Source organism: Diadema setosum, chromosome 22 (genome assembly GCF_964275005.1).
Source record: "Diadema setosum chromosome 22, eeDiaSeto1, whole genome shotgun sequence".
Classification (NCBI taxonomy): Eukaryota; Metazoa; Echinodermata; class Echinoidea; order Diadematoida; family Diadematidae; genus Diadema; species Diadema setosum.
Window position 1 is genome coordinate 6,960,713 of NC_092706.1, and position 17,552 is coordinate 6,978,264.

At 38.1% G+C, this 17,552-nt stretch overlaps 1 protein-coding gene across 1 annotated transcript in view; it reads right to left on the minus strand.

Moving 5' to 3' along the window:
• The window catches only part of LOC140245588 (von Willebrand factor D and EGF domain-containing protein-like), a 119,529-nt gene extending 102,292 nt beyond the window's left edge, over window positions 1-17,237 (minus strand). The window contains exons 1-3 of the mRNA XM_072325152.1: window positions 17,174-17,237; window positions 6,588-6,751; window positions 2,950-3,175 (exon numbers count right to left, since the gene is read on the minus strand). Of these exons, the coding sequence (XP_072181253.1) occupies window positions 2,950-3,175; window positions 6,588-6,751; window positions 17,174-17,237 (454 nt within the window). The remainder of the gene's footprint in view (window positions 1-2,949; window positions 3,176-6,587; window positions 6,752-17,173) is intronic.
• Window positions 17,238-17,552: the final 315 nt, after the last annotated feature.

The window sequence follows — 17,552 nt, forward strand, 5'->3', positions numbered from 1 at the left end:
CAGTCTAAACAACGGGGGAGAGTGTACATTACCCTGCGTTTTCTAGGCATAACTCTTTATTTCGAGGACTTTTCCTCCAAAATCCTGGTTGTAGGCTACATGACAAAGTGTAGGCTGCGGTCCTGTCGGTTGACCCTGTGTGTAAATTTCACGACCAGTGTACCCATATATCACACTTGAATTTGACATGAGACCTCAACAAATGCTCAGTGTCAACTCGGCTAAGACAACAAAGACACTCTGAATACACAAACAGCGAAAATGCAAAAATAACCCGAATAATAGACGAAGACGCAAAAACAGCGCAGGGGACAGAATATCATGCCCGTCGCCGAAATATGCGAGAAATTTCCGGGACTTTCAAACAAAAATGGCTTTGAAGTTTAACGGAGAAGGAGGATACGACACCTTTTAAAAATACCGCTTTTCATCATTATCAAGCCTGAAAAGCGTTTAAACAACCTATAGCTCATGCGAAAGCTTTGATGCTAAATAAGTTATGTTCAGAGCCCCAAGCCTGGGTCCAAGCCTTATATTCTGATACCCTTTCAAACAAATCCATGTCAAGGAAATTGAGACCATTTACGGCACCATTATGTTTGTGATTTACTTTACGAAGGAACAATACTTGACAATGCAGAAGACAGGGGATAATAACAAAGAACTTTGCTTCGGCTGTTGTTCGGTAAGTGACCAGTGTGTATTATCATCATATTTCACAGACCCGTTAATGCATTTATGTGTTTGTATTTTTGCCTATCATGCGTAGAAATATTTTTGTCTTTTTTTTTTGTAGGTTGCAGGCCCCTTTCATAAATTTCATTTCACTTCAAGGTTTCAAACGGAAACTCAACCACTTAACCCAAATGTTTTTGGTTGTTACAAGTTTAATCAAGAATAAGCATAATGATAAATTCAGGCCCTCTATATCTCAACCTATAATGAATCAATCTTCTGTACCCATGGATCATCGAATGGTCCTTCAACGTTGCCTCAAATATGCTCTTTCGTGAGGGTGGGTAAAAGGAACTCAACCAGTCCTGCAATGTCATGGCAGCTTTGTCATCTCCGGGTGGTAGTAAAACTTGACAGACAGACACACACACACATACGCACACATACACACAAGCAAGAGAAATAGCATAACGCGACTCAGCTTCCCAAACCATTAGTCACGGAATCACATCTGCGACTTATTGTCTCTTTAATGAGCGGAGGGACCGCGTGAAAACTTGCCCAACCCAACCCAGTCTGCTGGCACTATTATAACTATGGTCGTCGGCCGTTACCCTCTCTCACCATTGCAGAGTGGGATACGGTCTGAACACAAAGTCTGGTGACCTGCAGTGTGTAGTCTAGAACAGCCAGACAGGTCTGCCTCATTGATTCACCAGGGCAGGGAGGTGGCAACTCACCTCCCTGTTTTCAGCCCACGTGGGTTCACAAACATAATACACACCTACTAACTTACGCAAACACACATACATACACAGACATATTTCCCCTATATCAAGCGCGCATGAACATAAACTAATACGAAAAACAGATACACTGGCATCCGCAAACCTTTCCGCCCATCCTCTTTTCACACATTAGTAAACATCGATATCAATGCATACAACTACATGTATACCAACAAACACAAGCACCACGAAAGTGTTCATCAATATCTGTCCGTTTTAAAAGACAAATACTTCCACGCCTTCAGTATCCACACCGCCAATTGTAGAACTTGCTAAACTTAGGATAAGTACAAAGTGCAATAAGTACAACACTGCTGCAGATGTTTAAGTTCGGCGTGTCAAGTCAAGTCGCAAATTGACATCGTCAATGAGGTGCTACGCCACAACCACTGACGTCAAAACTGTTCTATTTTGTTTGTTTGTTTGCTTGCTTTCAATGCGAGTAAAGTGTATAGAAGAGGTACGGCGGAAAGACGCAAAGATACAAATAAGATCCTTATAATATTTATTAATTCTGGATAGAAAGCTGTCACTTCTACTTTTTTAAGCTTTAGTGTGAAGTATGAAATATTGACAGAATACCCCTATCAACAGCCACTTAAAGGTGATGATGTGAATAAGATAATTTTGTTACTGACCGACTCTTTAGGCCTTGTCATAGTGGTTAAGTAATTACGAGGTAGCAAAAAGGATATGAATATGCCCCCATTAGTCACTATCCCGACTTCAACATCTACAGCAGATAGCAAATTGCCCTTACATAGATTTCCTGTAGTACTTTGGTCTGGGGAAACAAAAAGTATCGAAACATAGGTTACTGACAGTTAGCAGGCAGACAATAACATGTTCGATGACGAGGTTTGAGCAGATGTTCTCAACCTGCAAGACATCACCATGTGGCAGTGATGCCAATGCATATTATGACGCATTTTCCCCACGCATCATGCATGCGGTATGAGACAATATAGAACTTTGTCTCTTTCCTCATTGTGCCAAAGAAGGACGCTTTGGGTGCATTCAGGAGCATTTTGTGATCAGCAACACAAACAAAATGTTATCTATCCAAGTAAGCATAAACTTTCTCCGTTTTGTTGCTGTTCCCGTCTGCATTACAAAAAAAAAAAAATACACAATTAAAAAAAAAACCCAAACAAACAAAAAAGTTTCTATTCGGCGCCTCACGATGTTGTCAGAAAATTTCTCCGATCTTCTGGGGATGTATAATAGTTCCTTACCAGTTGAAAACAAGTAAAATGTAGGACCTACTTTGTTCTGCTGATCTAAATTATGCACCGTGCGAAAACTAAGAAGCTATATACAGCTGATGAAGTCACCCTAGTTCATCGAATATCGATCAAGCAAACACACTTCTCCCTCCCCCCCCCCCCTCATCTCTCTCTTTGTACCCCCTCTTAGAATAAAGTTTTGAACGCACGTTGTCTCCTGTGCGTTTGATTGGTTTCGATCTGAACTGTCTGGAACTCACTTTTAGCACAATAGGCCAGGTTGCATCCCCGGGCGGGCTGGAGGAAGTAGACGAAGAAGTCCCCGCAGTTGGTGACGGATACGGGAAAGGTGAATATGCAGCAGGCCTGCGTGGTCGACGGCGTCCACGAAACGCAGGCCGAGTGTCGGGCGCTCTCCCCTGGGGGTGGTAGGCTGTCTCCTTTGGTGTCCAGCCAAATGGGCGCCTCGGTTCCACACTGATTAACCTGGGGGAGACAACCGGGTATTATGTGGGCGTTGAGAAGGTAATATGAGCGTTGAAAAGGTAGTATGATTTTCCACAAAGCACAGAGACCTACTGTTGATCTTACGCAGAGAAAATCGGCATTGGACTTATACTTAGGTCGTATTTACCTTTGGGAGCAGTGATTTAAAAAATGTTCAAGATATCACATTTGATGCATATGTATCTAGGTCTGTTGCATCACAAAACCTCATACCATATCATTTTTGCAATAAAGCCTACTATACAAGGAGATATCAGCATTTCTCTCATTAAACCGTAACTGTACACAGTTTAGTGTGGAAACATTTTTGTTACAACTATTGTTCACATTTTGTGTATTTAACAATACTTAACATGGACTATACGGATTCGAATTTTAACAGTGGTTGTTTCTATCCCTAACTCACATTTTATAACTATTTTAGAGCACTAATGTTGGGTTTTGGTTTCTTCTGCAAATGGTAAATTATGCCTTTAAATACATGCATCGTTGATGCGAATAGAAATGATTGAATTGAGTGACAAAGGCACACGGGGGGAGGGGTTAAGTAGGGGTGTCTCTTTGAATTTGCACCCCTTCCATCGCAAAGCAGTCTTACACTAAGATAGCATGTTTGGATTTCAGGTTTCACATGACGCAGAACATTTACATGCAGTTAAGCTTGTGGTTGCTTCTCAGATCGTCACTTCATCTTTCATTGGACTTTGAAGAATAGGAGTAGGTATAAACAATGCCAGAAGTTTCACTAATATCGGATTAAACAATGAGAAACTGCTAGAATCTTGAGATCTCAAGAATAACCTCAGTGACCACAACCATTATTAACCTAAATAGAGTGAGAGTGAACATGCCGTCAATTCTGATGTCTCCCATTTCCATTCACATGTTATGATGTGTTTTATTTTTGTTTTATCTATTTAGATACTGATAGAAAAAATATGGCACTCAGCCGTCAGGCTGTGTTTCTGTAAAACTATATGCTTGATGGAATAGTGTAATGTGTTACCATATGGTTTACTTAATTTTCAACTGGACATGAATTGATTAAGAATACAAAGGGATTTTGTAATTCTCACTGGCCAGGAAATTGATATATCAAATGAAATAATTACATATATATTATGTACATATATTATGATACACAAATACATTTATCTATGAATTTAATCGAACCCTTCTGACCATAATTTCAAGTAGAGTTGTAATATCAAACCATGGAGACACATGTTAAGCTGCTAAAACTTAAAAACAAATATGTGTTACATTGAATCCTATTCCTACTAGCCAAGCTTTGCTTTAAATGAAGATAATTCTTGTATGCCCACTATGTTCTTTAAACGTTACAATGATACTTCCTCTCTTCGTGTACAGTCAATATGAATTTCCTTTTTATCTTTGCTTTGCTAAAGAGGAAGTTGGATTTTTTTTAACCTTAAATTTGCATGTTGGCCTAATTATTAAAAAACACAAATTGAGCAGAACCTTACTGAGGAACAAAAATTATTGAGGAGGATTGACACATCCCTCGATGACCGCACTGATATTGAAGGTTTAATATTTTACCAATTTTAGTAAAAAAAAAAATTCTTCAGTTCTCATTTATCATTATTTTTGAGGCAAATAATAACTTGATGACTCGTCAGACATACTTCATCAACGAGCAGAATATGACGTCATTTCGCCATAAATATACCATGACACCACGTCTGCTTTAAAAAGATCATGATATAACTTCTGCATGTAACGTGTAGTCTTGAATATCATTATATCGTGCGAAAGGACAACTCTCAATCTGATCTGTGGATGATAAGAAAAATGATCCGACTTCTGACATGATTTCATTATAGGTGCGTTCCCCCATTATGTATCCTCATGTAAAAGCAACAACAGCAACAACAATGTGAAACAATCACAAATCACCGCATGTTTGACGACATGATAAGGATTGTATAGGTTCCTGGGCTAATTTCTCGCAAGGCAACTGAAATTCAACCTGCCCCAAGGAGTACCGCATTTCCCGCGGTATACTTGTAAAACATTTAGAAACCAGTCCGTCTTCATGCCAAGAATAATCTAATTCAGAGGCCACTCTAATTCCTTTGGCAATCAGTAAAAATTCACAATTTCCGCCCGTCGCATCTGGTCCAGGTTTTTCTCGACAATGCAATAAGAATGAAACGAATCAGGCATTTATTGCTGGTTTGCTGATAAATTAAGGACGTAAATCTGAAGGCCAAGAAGATAGAGACATTTACCTAGATATCGTTGGATGTTTTTTGATACTGCCAGGGGCTTTCCTGGATGGGTAGTATCAAGTTTGCATTGTTGGCCCAATCCAGTTGGCACAATTGTGTTTTTCTCGTCTTTTTTTGTTTTGTTTTGTTTTCTTTTCTTTCTTGGTTTTTTTTTTTTTCAGTTTGGAGTTCTACAGTTGGCCTACTTATCAAGACAACTACCGAACGCGTTATCATCGATGAAGCAGTAGAGAGGCAGATTTCAGGCAAAAGCGGTATCAAATTTACAATGAATCATGACGATAAGGGAATATAATTTTATACCTCACCGACAACAACTCGTGAAAAATATACACAAAGACTAAAATACACTTCATTTATTTATACATCTCACTACAAATATTTCACAAGGTCCTATGCCTATACATAGGCTGCATTATAATTATTACGTGTCATATCAAACGAAAATACAAATCTCACAAATGCAATTTGTAAGATCGCAACTGCTGATCTACTTTTTCAACAGACATGTCGGGGGGAAAAGGGAACCAGCGGGAATCGAACCTGTTATGTACTACTTTCCGGGCAGCGACATTACCACCAGGCTATCCCTGGTTGTCGGCAGTGACACATTTAAGGGGATGGCTTGTAACTGATCAGTGGGAATCAGTGGGAATGCTCGGGGATGATTGTTCCAATCCTTGTGGGATTCATTTAAGAGTACATTATATATCTATTGTTGTGTGAAAATTATTTGCTTCAGAATGGTCTCATATTCAAGTAATGTTTCCAGGTTAGCATGCCTGTACAGTGACGGGGAGACCGTTAACGGGCCGTTAACGATCGCCCGGCATTCCCACTGATTCCCACTGATCAGTTACTAGCCATCCCCTTTAAAATGCGGAGGGCAGGCAAGTTGAAGAAAACCCATACCTCATATAATACGGTTACTAAAATGATGAATAAAATGGTGCAATACAAACGCAATACGACCAAGCACAACCCCCTCCAGTTTGAAGGCGTTTTCTTCTTTCAACCTAATGTCTGCAATGCAGACTAACGTGTTGACGAGTCATACATGTGTCTGGAAAGGGGGAGGGGAAGGGGTACTGAATGCAGTATGTAAAGAAGAATCGTCTGAGTCAGAGAAACGATACCTTGACGCACTCTGTTGGCATTTCAGCCGATTTGCCATATATGGTGAATCGATACCAGCCCATCTCTATCGATTTATCGCACAGTTTGGTGGTCATGGCGGACGCTGCGTACTCCACGCTCCGGAAGGGACTGTCCAGAATACGATGCTCTTCCGGGGAACATTCTGTGGTGCAGAGACAGAGAGAGAGAGAGAGAGAGAGAGAGAGATAGGAGGGTAAGTTTGCAAGACGTGGTGGTAAGTTGCCTGTCATGATGGGTAAACAAAAACAAAAACAACAACAACAACTACAACAACAACAACGCCAGCAACAAACAATACACGAAATTTCTTTCTGACTCTCGTGAACAATATTGAACATCATGTCTATTCACATATTGCTGACATGGCGTTACGCTTAAAACAAACAAACAAACAAACAAACAAACTGTGCTTTTTGCTAGTACGTTTGTAACAGCTTAACATTTCGGGGGAAAAAAAGAATGTGATGTTTTGATGTATCTTGCTTGTATTTGTGCTAATTCACATCACATAGCTTTGGGTTTTATGAATACATTATTTCCACCGTCAGACCGCCTTTTCCTTTTCGGTTTTTAATAACGTTTTGAAGTCCCTCGCCGAGGGGTGTAATTCTCATTAAGTTGGGGTATTCCCGGAAATCAATTTCCGTTACGCTTCCCGTTGTCAATGTCAGCTTGGTTCAACTTCGTCCCTGTCATTGCCATATATTTCCACTCCACAACGGCAAAGGCAAATAACAGTAAAATCGATACGAAATGTATGTTAAGGTTACTGCTTTACCATTGGGAGCAGTGATCTAAAATTAATGTTCGAATTATCACATTTGATCCATATGTGTAGGTCAGCTGCATCACAAAACATCCAACCATACACAATACATCCAACCAAACAAAAAATCGCAATAAAACATATATATATATATATATATATATATATATATATATATATATATATATATATATATATATATATATATATATATATATATAAACATGTTGCGAATTCACGTATTGGCTCCAATATAGCGAAGAATCAAGAAATAAACTAGTAATGCATTATTTCGCCAATAAGAATGAGTTTATTGAACAACTCAAATTTTCGGTGGCCTCCACCTTCTTCAGGAGTCTCGACGCGGAATGTCAATACCAAAACATAAATTGAACATGAAGAGCGCGCACTCATATACACAGAATTGGTTGCTATGAGAGTGCGTACCCTTTACAATGATGTTGCCATGTAGACGCAATGTAGTCAAGGTACCCCACGCATAAGGAGGACATTGACATGTTTATTACGTAACAATGGTGTTCAATTACTTTGTATTATCACATGTTAAGATATCGACATATGTACTCATCAACGTACCATAAGTTACAAAATTAGGTTAAAGAGCGCTCCAACAATCAAATTGTTTCATGACTTAAAATACAAAAATCATCGGTAGGAAGAAGTCGGTATAATAATTCCTGTTAAGAAACTGATGAAATCGTCAATTACAATTTCCGCGTCGAGACTCCTGAAGAAGGTGGAGGCCACCGAAAATTTGAGTTGTTCAATAAACTCATTCTTATTGGCGAAATAATGCATTACTAGTTTATTTCTTGATTCTTCGCTATATATATATATATATATATATATATATATATATATATATATAAGGAGATATCACTATTTTTCTCAATAAACCAGAACTGTAGACGGTTTATTCCAGAAACGATTTTATTATAACTATTGTTCACATTTTGTATTTTTAACAATACTTAACACTGATTATACATGTACTGAATAAAATCAATCTTTAACATTATTGGTTGTTTCTATAATGACTACCTCATATTTTAAAAGTACTTTGAAGCACTGAAGCACTGGGTTTTTGTTTCATCTGCAAATAGTAAAAATGATGCCTTTAAAGAACTACTAGCAAATTTGACAAGGCCTTATTGTCACATGAGAAAGAAACATTGACGAGGTAACGCCTTCTTCATGACGGCAATCATATCGTGACAAGGATGAATTTCACTCACTCACCGGGAGTGTTACTTTCAGAATCTCGACAAGCATAAAAATAACTGTGGTGACATTCATGACAATCGCAACAAAAGCCACAATAAGTATCTTTACGACAGTCCGGGGGAAGACTGGCATGCAAAGAATTTTACGGTAACTTGCCTTGGTATTTTATGACAGAGAGCAAAAAGAAACAGATTTTGGGGTGGAGTTCCCATTTGAGTGGAGCAAAGCTTATTACAGTGAAACAATAAAAAACACCAGTTAAATTCTAGTCGTTTTGTGTGAAGCAAACCTGTGCTACATTCCCAATGAGGCCGTCAGCCCAGTCAAGTCCTGCCTATGCTGACGATCTCTTGCTTCCTTGTTGAATCAAATGTATAACTGCCTTTTTTTATTTATATGCAACTGGAAATGTTTTATAATGATTATGTTAGACCTATAGTATACACTGCACTTTTGACTGTATTGTTCCTTTGTTATTTGGTTATGTTTGTTTTAATTTTTCACAACCATGCAATTTTATTTTGTTTTGATTTGAGAAGCAGAATAAATGTGAACGAACGAACGAAACAGAACACAATAGTTGGAAAAATAAGGAATATCAATTAGTCGTGCAACATGGCATTCGATGTCTTAATCAAATAACAAAAGTTTTTTGTTGTTTTTTTCAGAGAAGGTAAACTAGTCTGCTCTATTTGGTTCTCATTCAGTTCGTGGCAGTATAGGTTATTGATGAAATGGTACTAATGTGTGACAAAATTAAGGAAAATTTGCTGTATATACTTTTTGTACTCATCTATCCACTTTATTATCAACACTCCTTGTTTCAACGACAGTTTCAATACACGTATAATGAATGAGGTCACGCTCGTGTGTGTTGAAATGAACGAGTAACCCGGATGTTTTCACCTTGAAAAAAAGAAAAATTGCTGATTCCGCCTTTAATCCATTAAACCTGGCGTGCAATGAGTTCCCATGGACGTGATTCCAATATTGACATCCGAGTGTTTTCCGCCTCTCAGTGTCGCGCTCTTTCGTTCAATGCCGCGCTCTTTCCGCGCCGGGCAGCGCGATTCTTTCACAACCCGTGTAGACTCGGTAGATATCGAATTTAGTGAAACTGATGAATGGTTGCAATACGATTCCATGTCATCTAGTAGGCCTATAATAGTTTGGGTCTACATCTTATCGTCTCGTATACTTTCAAGTGGCAATATTTAATGATTTTTAGTTCTTTTCCGGGAGACCTGCATTTAAAGCGATCCCGGTTTACGATGATTAAACGACTCAACTCTGCTCATCTCTCAAAATTTCGTATCAGTCTCACATCGATGAACGTACAATATTCTATGTGCAGTTAAACCATTGATGTTTGTTGGGAACCTTCTTTCCATATTTGTTACTTAGTGAGGTAAGGGCAACATTAAGTCATCTGCACAGCATAAAACAATACCAATATAGCAATATGGGCAATATGGTAATAATTTTTATATCACTGCTCGCTATACAAACATAAGAAATTCCTCATAATTTCATAACTTCCGCTTTGATGACACCTCCTCCATAATACATTCAATGTGTATGGAGTGGTATTGCATTTCCATCTGGATTATTTATGATTACATAGTTGAGCACCAGAAAATTCAATAATGTATGCACTATTGTATACACTTAGTCACATACATCTTGATGGAAAGATGAACTAAAAAAAAAAAAAGATGATGATGCACATGCTTTCATTCTGTTCTTCATCCTGTACACTATATTTCATCCTGGTGAGCCCTTCTTCTTGCGTGACAATCAACATTTTGTAGGCCTACATGTTCGGCTTACGGTTTCCTGTGGATAGGGGAACCTGTTTGCACGAAAAAAAAAAAAAAGAAAAAAAAAGAAATGCCATTCATTTGACGCGGGTTGTGTGTCATCAAATTTGGGTATAACACGTGCGCGTTTTTTTTTTTTTTTTTTTTTTTTGTTGATTTATACATGTTCCCGTTATTCTAATGCATCCCATGGGAAATTCAACCCATTGAGGCAAACAAATGCATTTCCGTACTACAACAGTTTTTACCAAAGGCATTAACAAAATAAATAAAAAAAAAAAATGTGTGTATCGATAACAGTACTTCCGGTAAAATCTAAAAGCATCCCGTCAAACGGAATCACGCTGATAACAGGACCTTCCGATGTCAGCAAAATAACTTATGGTCGGTAAATCTTTAAAGGGGATATCCAATCCAAACATAAGTAAATTTGATTTTTTTTTTAAAGTAAAATAATGCGAGTTCAACGGTAAAATTTTGATCAAAATTGGGTGAAAAATAAGGAAGTTGATAGGACATTTTGAATATGAATATGCGAATAGCATAGTGGGCATGTCAAACCCTCACAACTTGCCATAATAGTTTGTACATAAAATTTTGAAATTTGTTGTTTTTCATTCAAACGCAATTATGCCCGAGGCTCATTTATTTATTTATTTATTTACAACATCTTTTAACAGGGACATTCCGTTCAGTTCTGCTGACAGCCAGCAGACCTGCTTTTCAAGGAAGCCCTGTATACAATAATACAATGCATACATAAACTTTCAGGTAAAAACAAACAGTAGGTGACCTACACAAAAACAAACAAACAAACGATTATATACAGTATCTTGTATCCTCGTATATTCAACTGATCACTATTCTCAAGTTATTCAATCAGGAATAAAATCAAGTTTCAGACTTCAATGACAGAAACATTGAATTTTCGTCATGTTTTTGTACAGGATCAATGGGAAATTGTGAGGTATGCCATGGTTAGCTCACCCATTTGTATATTCATAACCACTGTACAAGAACTGTTTTGCAGAAATTTGCAAAACTTCAAAATGTCATAACTTCCTTATTTTTCATCCGATTTCAGTCAAATTTTCACCGTTGAACTGGTAAGATTTTATACTTTTATAACTTATATTTGGACTGGATTTCTTCCATAATGATGATGAAAATTATAGTGGTCCTTTTGTGTGTTTGATTAGGTGCGTTAATCGACTCAGGCCTCGAAAAATGGTCACAGCCTTACGTAACTCAGACGTGGTCCCAACCCATGTGACCCCAACACCAAAAACGTGGCTATAAGATAGGAATATACATGAACAAATTATACCTCGATGAAAAGAATAGAAATTGATTCCGGAGTTGAAGTGAACAAACTGGGATGACGGATGATTTGACTTTAATCTTCAAACGCACGAGCGCATGTGTATTACTGAACATTCACCTCATCAACAAATTGAGGAAACAATTAAAAAAATTAAGTGGAATGACATATACACAGAAATTATTATGCAACTAGTGTCCTCCAACCATGTCTACAAGATAACTAATATCATATGCTGTGAATAATGTGACTTGTGGAAAATGACCACAAAAAAGAAACGTTCATCATGTGCAGTAGGCACCTATGTCATGTATCATGTTTTTCATGACTATGTGACCGGTCAATCACCTATATCACCATCTCCCTGAGGTCATAATGTTTCGCGTTGCAACTGTCTGTTGTCACTTCCTTCTCCACCCGATTCCCTCGCCATTAGCACTTCTCAAACAACCATCATCACAATCTCTAGTCATTCTTTAAATCTATTTTTTCTCCTTTACTTTTTTGAAAACAAAAATACAACTGAGCAAAATGAATCCACGAATAAATTAAAAAAAAAAATTGATACGCTGTATCAAAACCAAACAATAGGTAACATAGCACAAAGTATTATCGAATAGTAAGGGTTAAAATTAAAAGTGCTAAGTAGTCTTTTTCAAAGACCCTTTAGCTTTTGTCTGGAGCGTTTATGAGCGAAGAGAACGGAACTAGCATCTCCTTGGTAATTGTTCTCTGGCGGCTCGACTCCCGTGTTGTGAGACGAATATCTGCTTGCTTCTCATGCAGTTGTACTAAAACGAGAGGGCCTTCGAGAAAGACTGGTGTCATACCTGAACATTACTTTAGCATTTACAGTCAAGTTTACAAAGTTTGCCTGAGTTGTGACGCAATACGTTCCATTTTCTTTCTCACCATCCCTCCCACTCAAACCATTATTACACCTTTGCAAAGTATGCACTATTTCTGTCATTCATTCACTCGATTGTACATAATGTTCTGTATTATACTTTATGACGTGTACTTTTTACAAGTTGTTACATTCATTTATCATATGAACACTCTGCATTTCATATCACCTTTTGTTTGATGTAATAGAATATAATTGCACTGCATTGAATTGAATTCGATTAAAATCTTTAACAATGTGTTACGTAGTTCAGTTCATCGCCATTGCAAAGTATGCATTGTTTCTGTCATTCACTTGTATACTTTTGTTATGTAATTATACCCTATGATTTGTCCTGCTTCTAATTGTTAAATAATATAATTTGTCAAATGTGTACTTAGTGTTATTTTTAACCTTTTTTTTAACGGAAATAAATTATTTTTGCATTGAATTGGATTGAAATGGAATTTTAGAAAATGTACATGACGATTATCATGTAAATGTATGGCCGTTCTATTTGTCACTACTGCAAAGTATGAATCTTTCCCTTACACATTCACTCGTACATAATTATATTTCGCATGATATCTTAGGACTTTTACTTCTTACAAATTGTTCAGCAATCTTTGTCAAATGATACTTCATATTATTTATCATCTTTTGTTTGATGGAAATAAAGTATAATTGAACTGTAATGAATCAAAATAGAATTCGAGATTTATTACACTATGTATTACATATTGTAGTTCAATGAGAACTAAAGCGATTGAGCTTGGCCACCAAAAAGCTTTTGTTGAATATGCATTTTTCTTCACAGCGAGATACAACTGCATTCCCGTGATCTCTCAAAAGCCATGGAATTTGGAATAGTGTATACCACGTGTATCAACTCAGTCACTGTTACAGGTTATGATAACAGATAACACGCTATAACTCTATGATAATTCGATCCCACTGTCAATCACATAGTCCATTTCAGTTTTATCACAAGCGTGGCCTTTTAATGAAGGCATTCGTCAGGGAGTCACGCCCGAACCAGCATGGCACCTTCCTTTATAGTTGACACTGTAAAGGAACGGCACGCGAGTTCAAAAGTTTACTCGGTAGGGCGAGGTGATCGAAAGGAGACGGATTTAGTTAGAGAAAGTGCGTTTACTCGTGCGACATGGTTGAACCTTCTTATTTCTCCTCAATGAGCACATTATTATACATCCCTCCCTATCCCCTCTCTCCCTCTTTCTCCCTATCTTCCACTCTCTTACTCATGATACGTTAGTTTTGAGGGAGGAAAGGGGGTATAGATAAAATATCCAGAAATCCTATAATCATTAGCAAAATAAGGACATTAACACGAGGACTTGAAGGTCGAATATTTAGGGGACCACAACAATGAATGCACCATGCTCTCTCCACGGTATCTGGAACGTCGATAAAAGGAAAAATCGCTGTCTGGAGTCAGCGAGTGAGCACGCGAAGCGAAGCTGACGGAATGGCGACGCGCGGAGAAGACGCGGCGTACCGGTCGATTTAACTCTCTGGATACAGATCACAAGGACATACGAACTAGCGGAACCATGCAAGCATTGGCAAGTGGGAACTCATTTCTTGACAACGCCCGTTTTCAATACACTCACTGTTGGATGGGGGGGGGGGTGGTCAAACATAATTGTTTCCCATTCTAGGCTCAACATGGGAAAAATAAATGTCCTTTAGCGACAAAAACACGCAAAACAAATATTGTGAAGAAATTGTAAATATTTCAGATCACCTGAAAGACGCAGCCACCTGATTGCTTGTGGAAAATAAGAAGTACCGTGGCAGACAACGTTTTACATTAAAGGTCCTGTTTACCTTTGGGAGCAGTGATTAGAAAAGTTAATGTTCAAGATATCAATTTAGATGAATAATTATGTGTAGCTCAGGTGTATCACAAAACATCTTACCATAATGATAAAATTTTTACAGTAAAGCCTCAAATATAAGTAGATATCACTACTTTTCTCATTAAACCATAACTGTACACGGTTTACTCTGGAATAATTTTTATTATAACTATTGATTACATTTTGTAATCTAACAATACTTAACATCGATTATACTGGTTCAATTTTTTACACTGGTTGTTTCTACCCTTAACTCACATTTTAGAACTACACGTGTACAATGTATTTTGAAGCACTAATGTTGGGTGTTTGTTTCATCTGCAAATGGTAAAATATGCCTTTAATGTTGTGAGCTGTCAGATTTGTGTTTGGACTGGCTCCGTGCTCGACCACCGATGCCACATTCGTGACGGGTGAACAGCTGATGCAAAGGAGGCAAATTGGCAATCACAAAAGACATCAACAGGCGTGATTGGGGTCAGCGACCTCGCTCTGCCGCTACATCTCATTAGAACAAAAGTTTCGTCAAGTGGGGAAGATAGCTGTGACGACATGACTTCATACCGAGGTGTATGCGGTTACAAACATTGTGTCGTTCCAAACGTGATGCAGTAGGCCTATAACGCTCCAAAGATTGAAATGTTCAAAACATTGCTGGTCCGAAGTATCAACCTTTCGCAGCATGACAAATTGGCCATTGTCAAGGGTTGTAATCAGGGTGTCGGTTGGTATTATGCTATTTTAACGTGTGTTAGACATGTTAGAGGTCAAGGATAATTGTCGAAGTTTGCAATCAGGGTGTTAGTGGGTCCTCAGGCCTACTAAACTATGTATTATACATCATAATAATAACTACACTTCAAATATAAATAACCATACAAACGAACAAAGCAAACGGAAAATATGAAAATCAAATGAAGAGTATTGGCCGAGTTAACAAGACATCTGATGTGAGGGGACATAATATCTGAATTAAGGTGTTTTTGTTGTACTTTTTACTTTTTCAAGTATTTCGATGCACGCAGATAAATGCTATTGCAGAGCCAACTGTGTGATACCTTTCTCATTATCACAGAAAAATTAAACACTGATGTTCTTGAGACAGCACATATATTTTGTATGATCTCACAATTATTTCACAATATCAGAAATTAACTACACGCATTTACCAAAATCAGATGATATAAGTAATCAAAAAAAAAATGTTAAGACATCATTAAGATAACATGATAGTGTCGTCGCATCTGAGTTGGAAAAAAAAGTTAAAATAAAGTTTGAACTGAATTGAATACGCGCAATTCTTGAAACATATACAGCACTTAAAAGTTCGATTAAAAAACCCGAATACATTGTTCATTGTTAAACTTCGCGAAGAGGGGGAAGGGGGAGGATACACACTATTCAAACGGAATGATTCTTCGTTTCTATTTATACAACGTGAAACCATAAGAAAATGAGTTTGATTTCATACTCCAACCCGTCGAGTTTTCCCAACGGAACAAGAGTGTTCCCATGAAAAATATAATTGGTTTGTCGAAGGAGTAAGAGGTTGTTAATTGGGTTCCGAGGGGATCCCCCGTCCAGTGTCGGCGTGTTTCACTGCCCCCCCCCCACCCCTTAATCTGACACTCGCCTTCTCCGTTCACCATCACGTCCCACCCAAACACAAGGAGAATCATGGAAAAAAAAAATCTTGAGAAGTGAAGCGATCGTCATGAAATAATAAACGGCCGACCCTTTTTCTCCCTTTTTGGGAAACAAATAATCATCTACATCAAAACACTGCAAAATATCACTTTGCACGCTAATTGCACACGACTGTTGCTTATAGTGACTTCCTCTTTTCCCCCCAGATAATTAAATTTGGATTCTACTTATCAATCATATTTAATGTTCCTCCCAAATACCGAGCAGAGCACTAAAATAATTATTGCGACCCCCCCCCCCCTTCTCCATCTTCTCCCTCATTCGTGATCATGTAACAAGCACGGGGATACAATGTATTTTATATTGGAAAGGTCTCAACTGGGTACAACACATACAAAAACAAACAAAAAAACAAACATATAAAAAAAAGTTCGGCCATTCAGCTGATGATAGTTTTCTGGGGGAGAATGCTTTAAAAAACAAACAAACAAAACAATGGTACACAGTGCGAACTCAATGACCCGAGAATTCGCGTCAGGTATTAAAACGTCACAGAACATATGTATCACGTGACGTCTGAACCGTCACGATTAGAGGGACAGGTGCTTTTTTTGGCTGCTCGACCTGAGCACGCAACATTGCTGGGGGTTCGTCAGGACAATTCGCCATCGCGCGTCCGTCAGCTGCAATCACAAAGACATTCGAGACGAACACCTGATCTGATGACAGGCGAAATAGAATCATAAAAAAGAAAAATAAACAGAGAGGGAGGGCCAGACAGACAGACAAGCGTGTGTGTGTTTGTGTGTGTTTGCAAATGATAATACTATTATAAAAACATTAAAAAATGCACTTGTTATAAAACATGTAACGGTCAATATCGAAGTTGTTTTACTGCTGTCCACAGTTTGTTACGCAGTAAACAACAAACGGGAGATGTTTGATAAATGATAATTATATTGCAGTGACAGACAGACACACTCACACTACACGCACCGTGCCGACACATCGCAGTATAGTCACCCTTCCCATCCCGCTTCTCCCACGTTGTGCGAGCCATTTTCAACCAAGATCATGATCGTTCTCGCCATCGTTGCGGAACATTCGTCCGTGGCCATGGCAACGTGAAGCAAATCGCGCCTAATCTTGGCCTACGTGCATTTGGCGGGAAATACCGTGTCTCTGAGGACTGAATGACAAACACACGTGACATTTAAAAAGAGATTTCCATTTCGGTACCCGGAGCCAACTATAGCAAAACATTGTAGCAATGGTAAATGTGAGTGTCACATGACACTTCAATCCAAATTTCACATGAGGATGTTGTCAGAATGTAAAATTATTCCACTTTTAAAGGACAAGTTCACCTTCATAA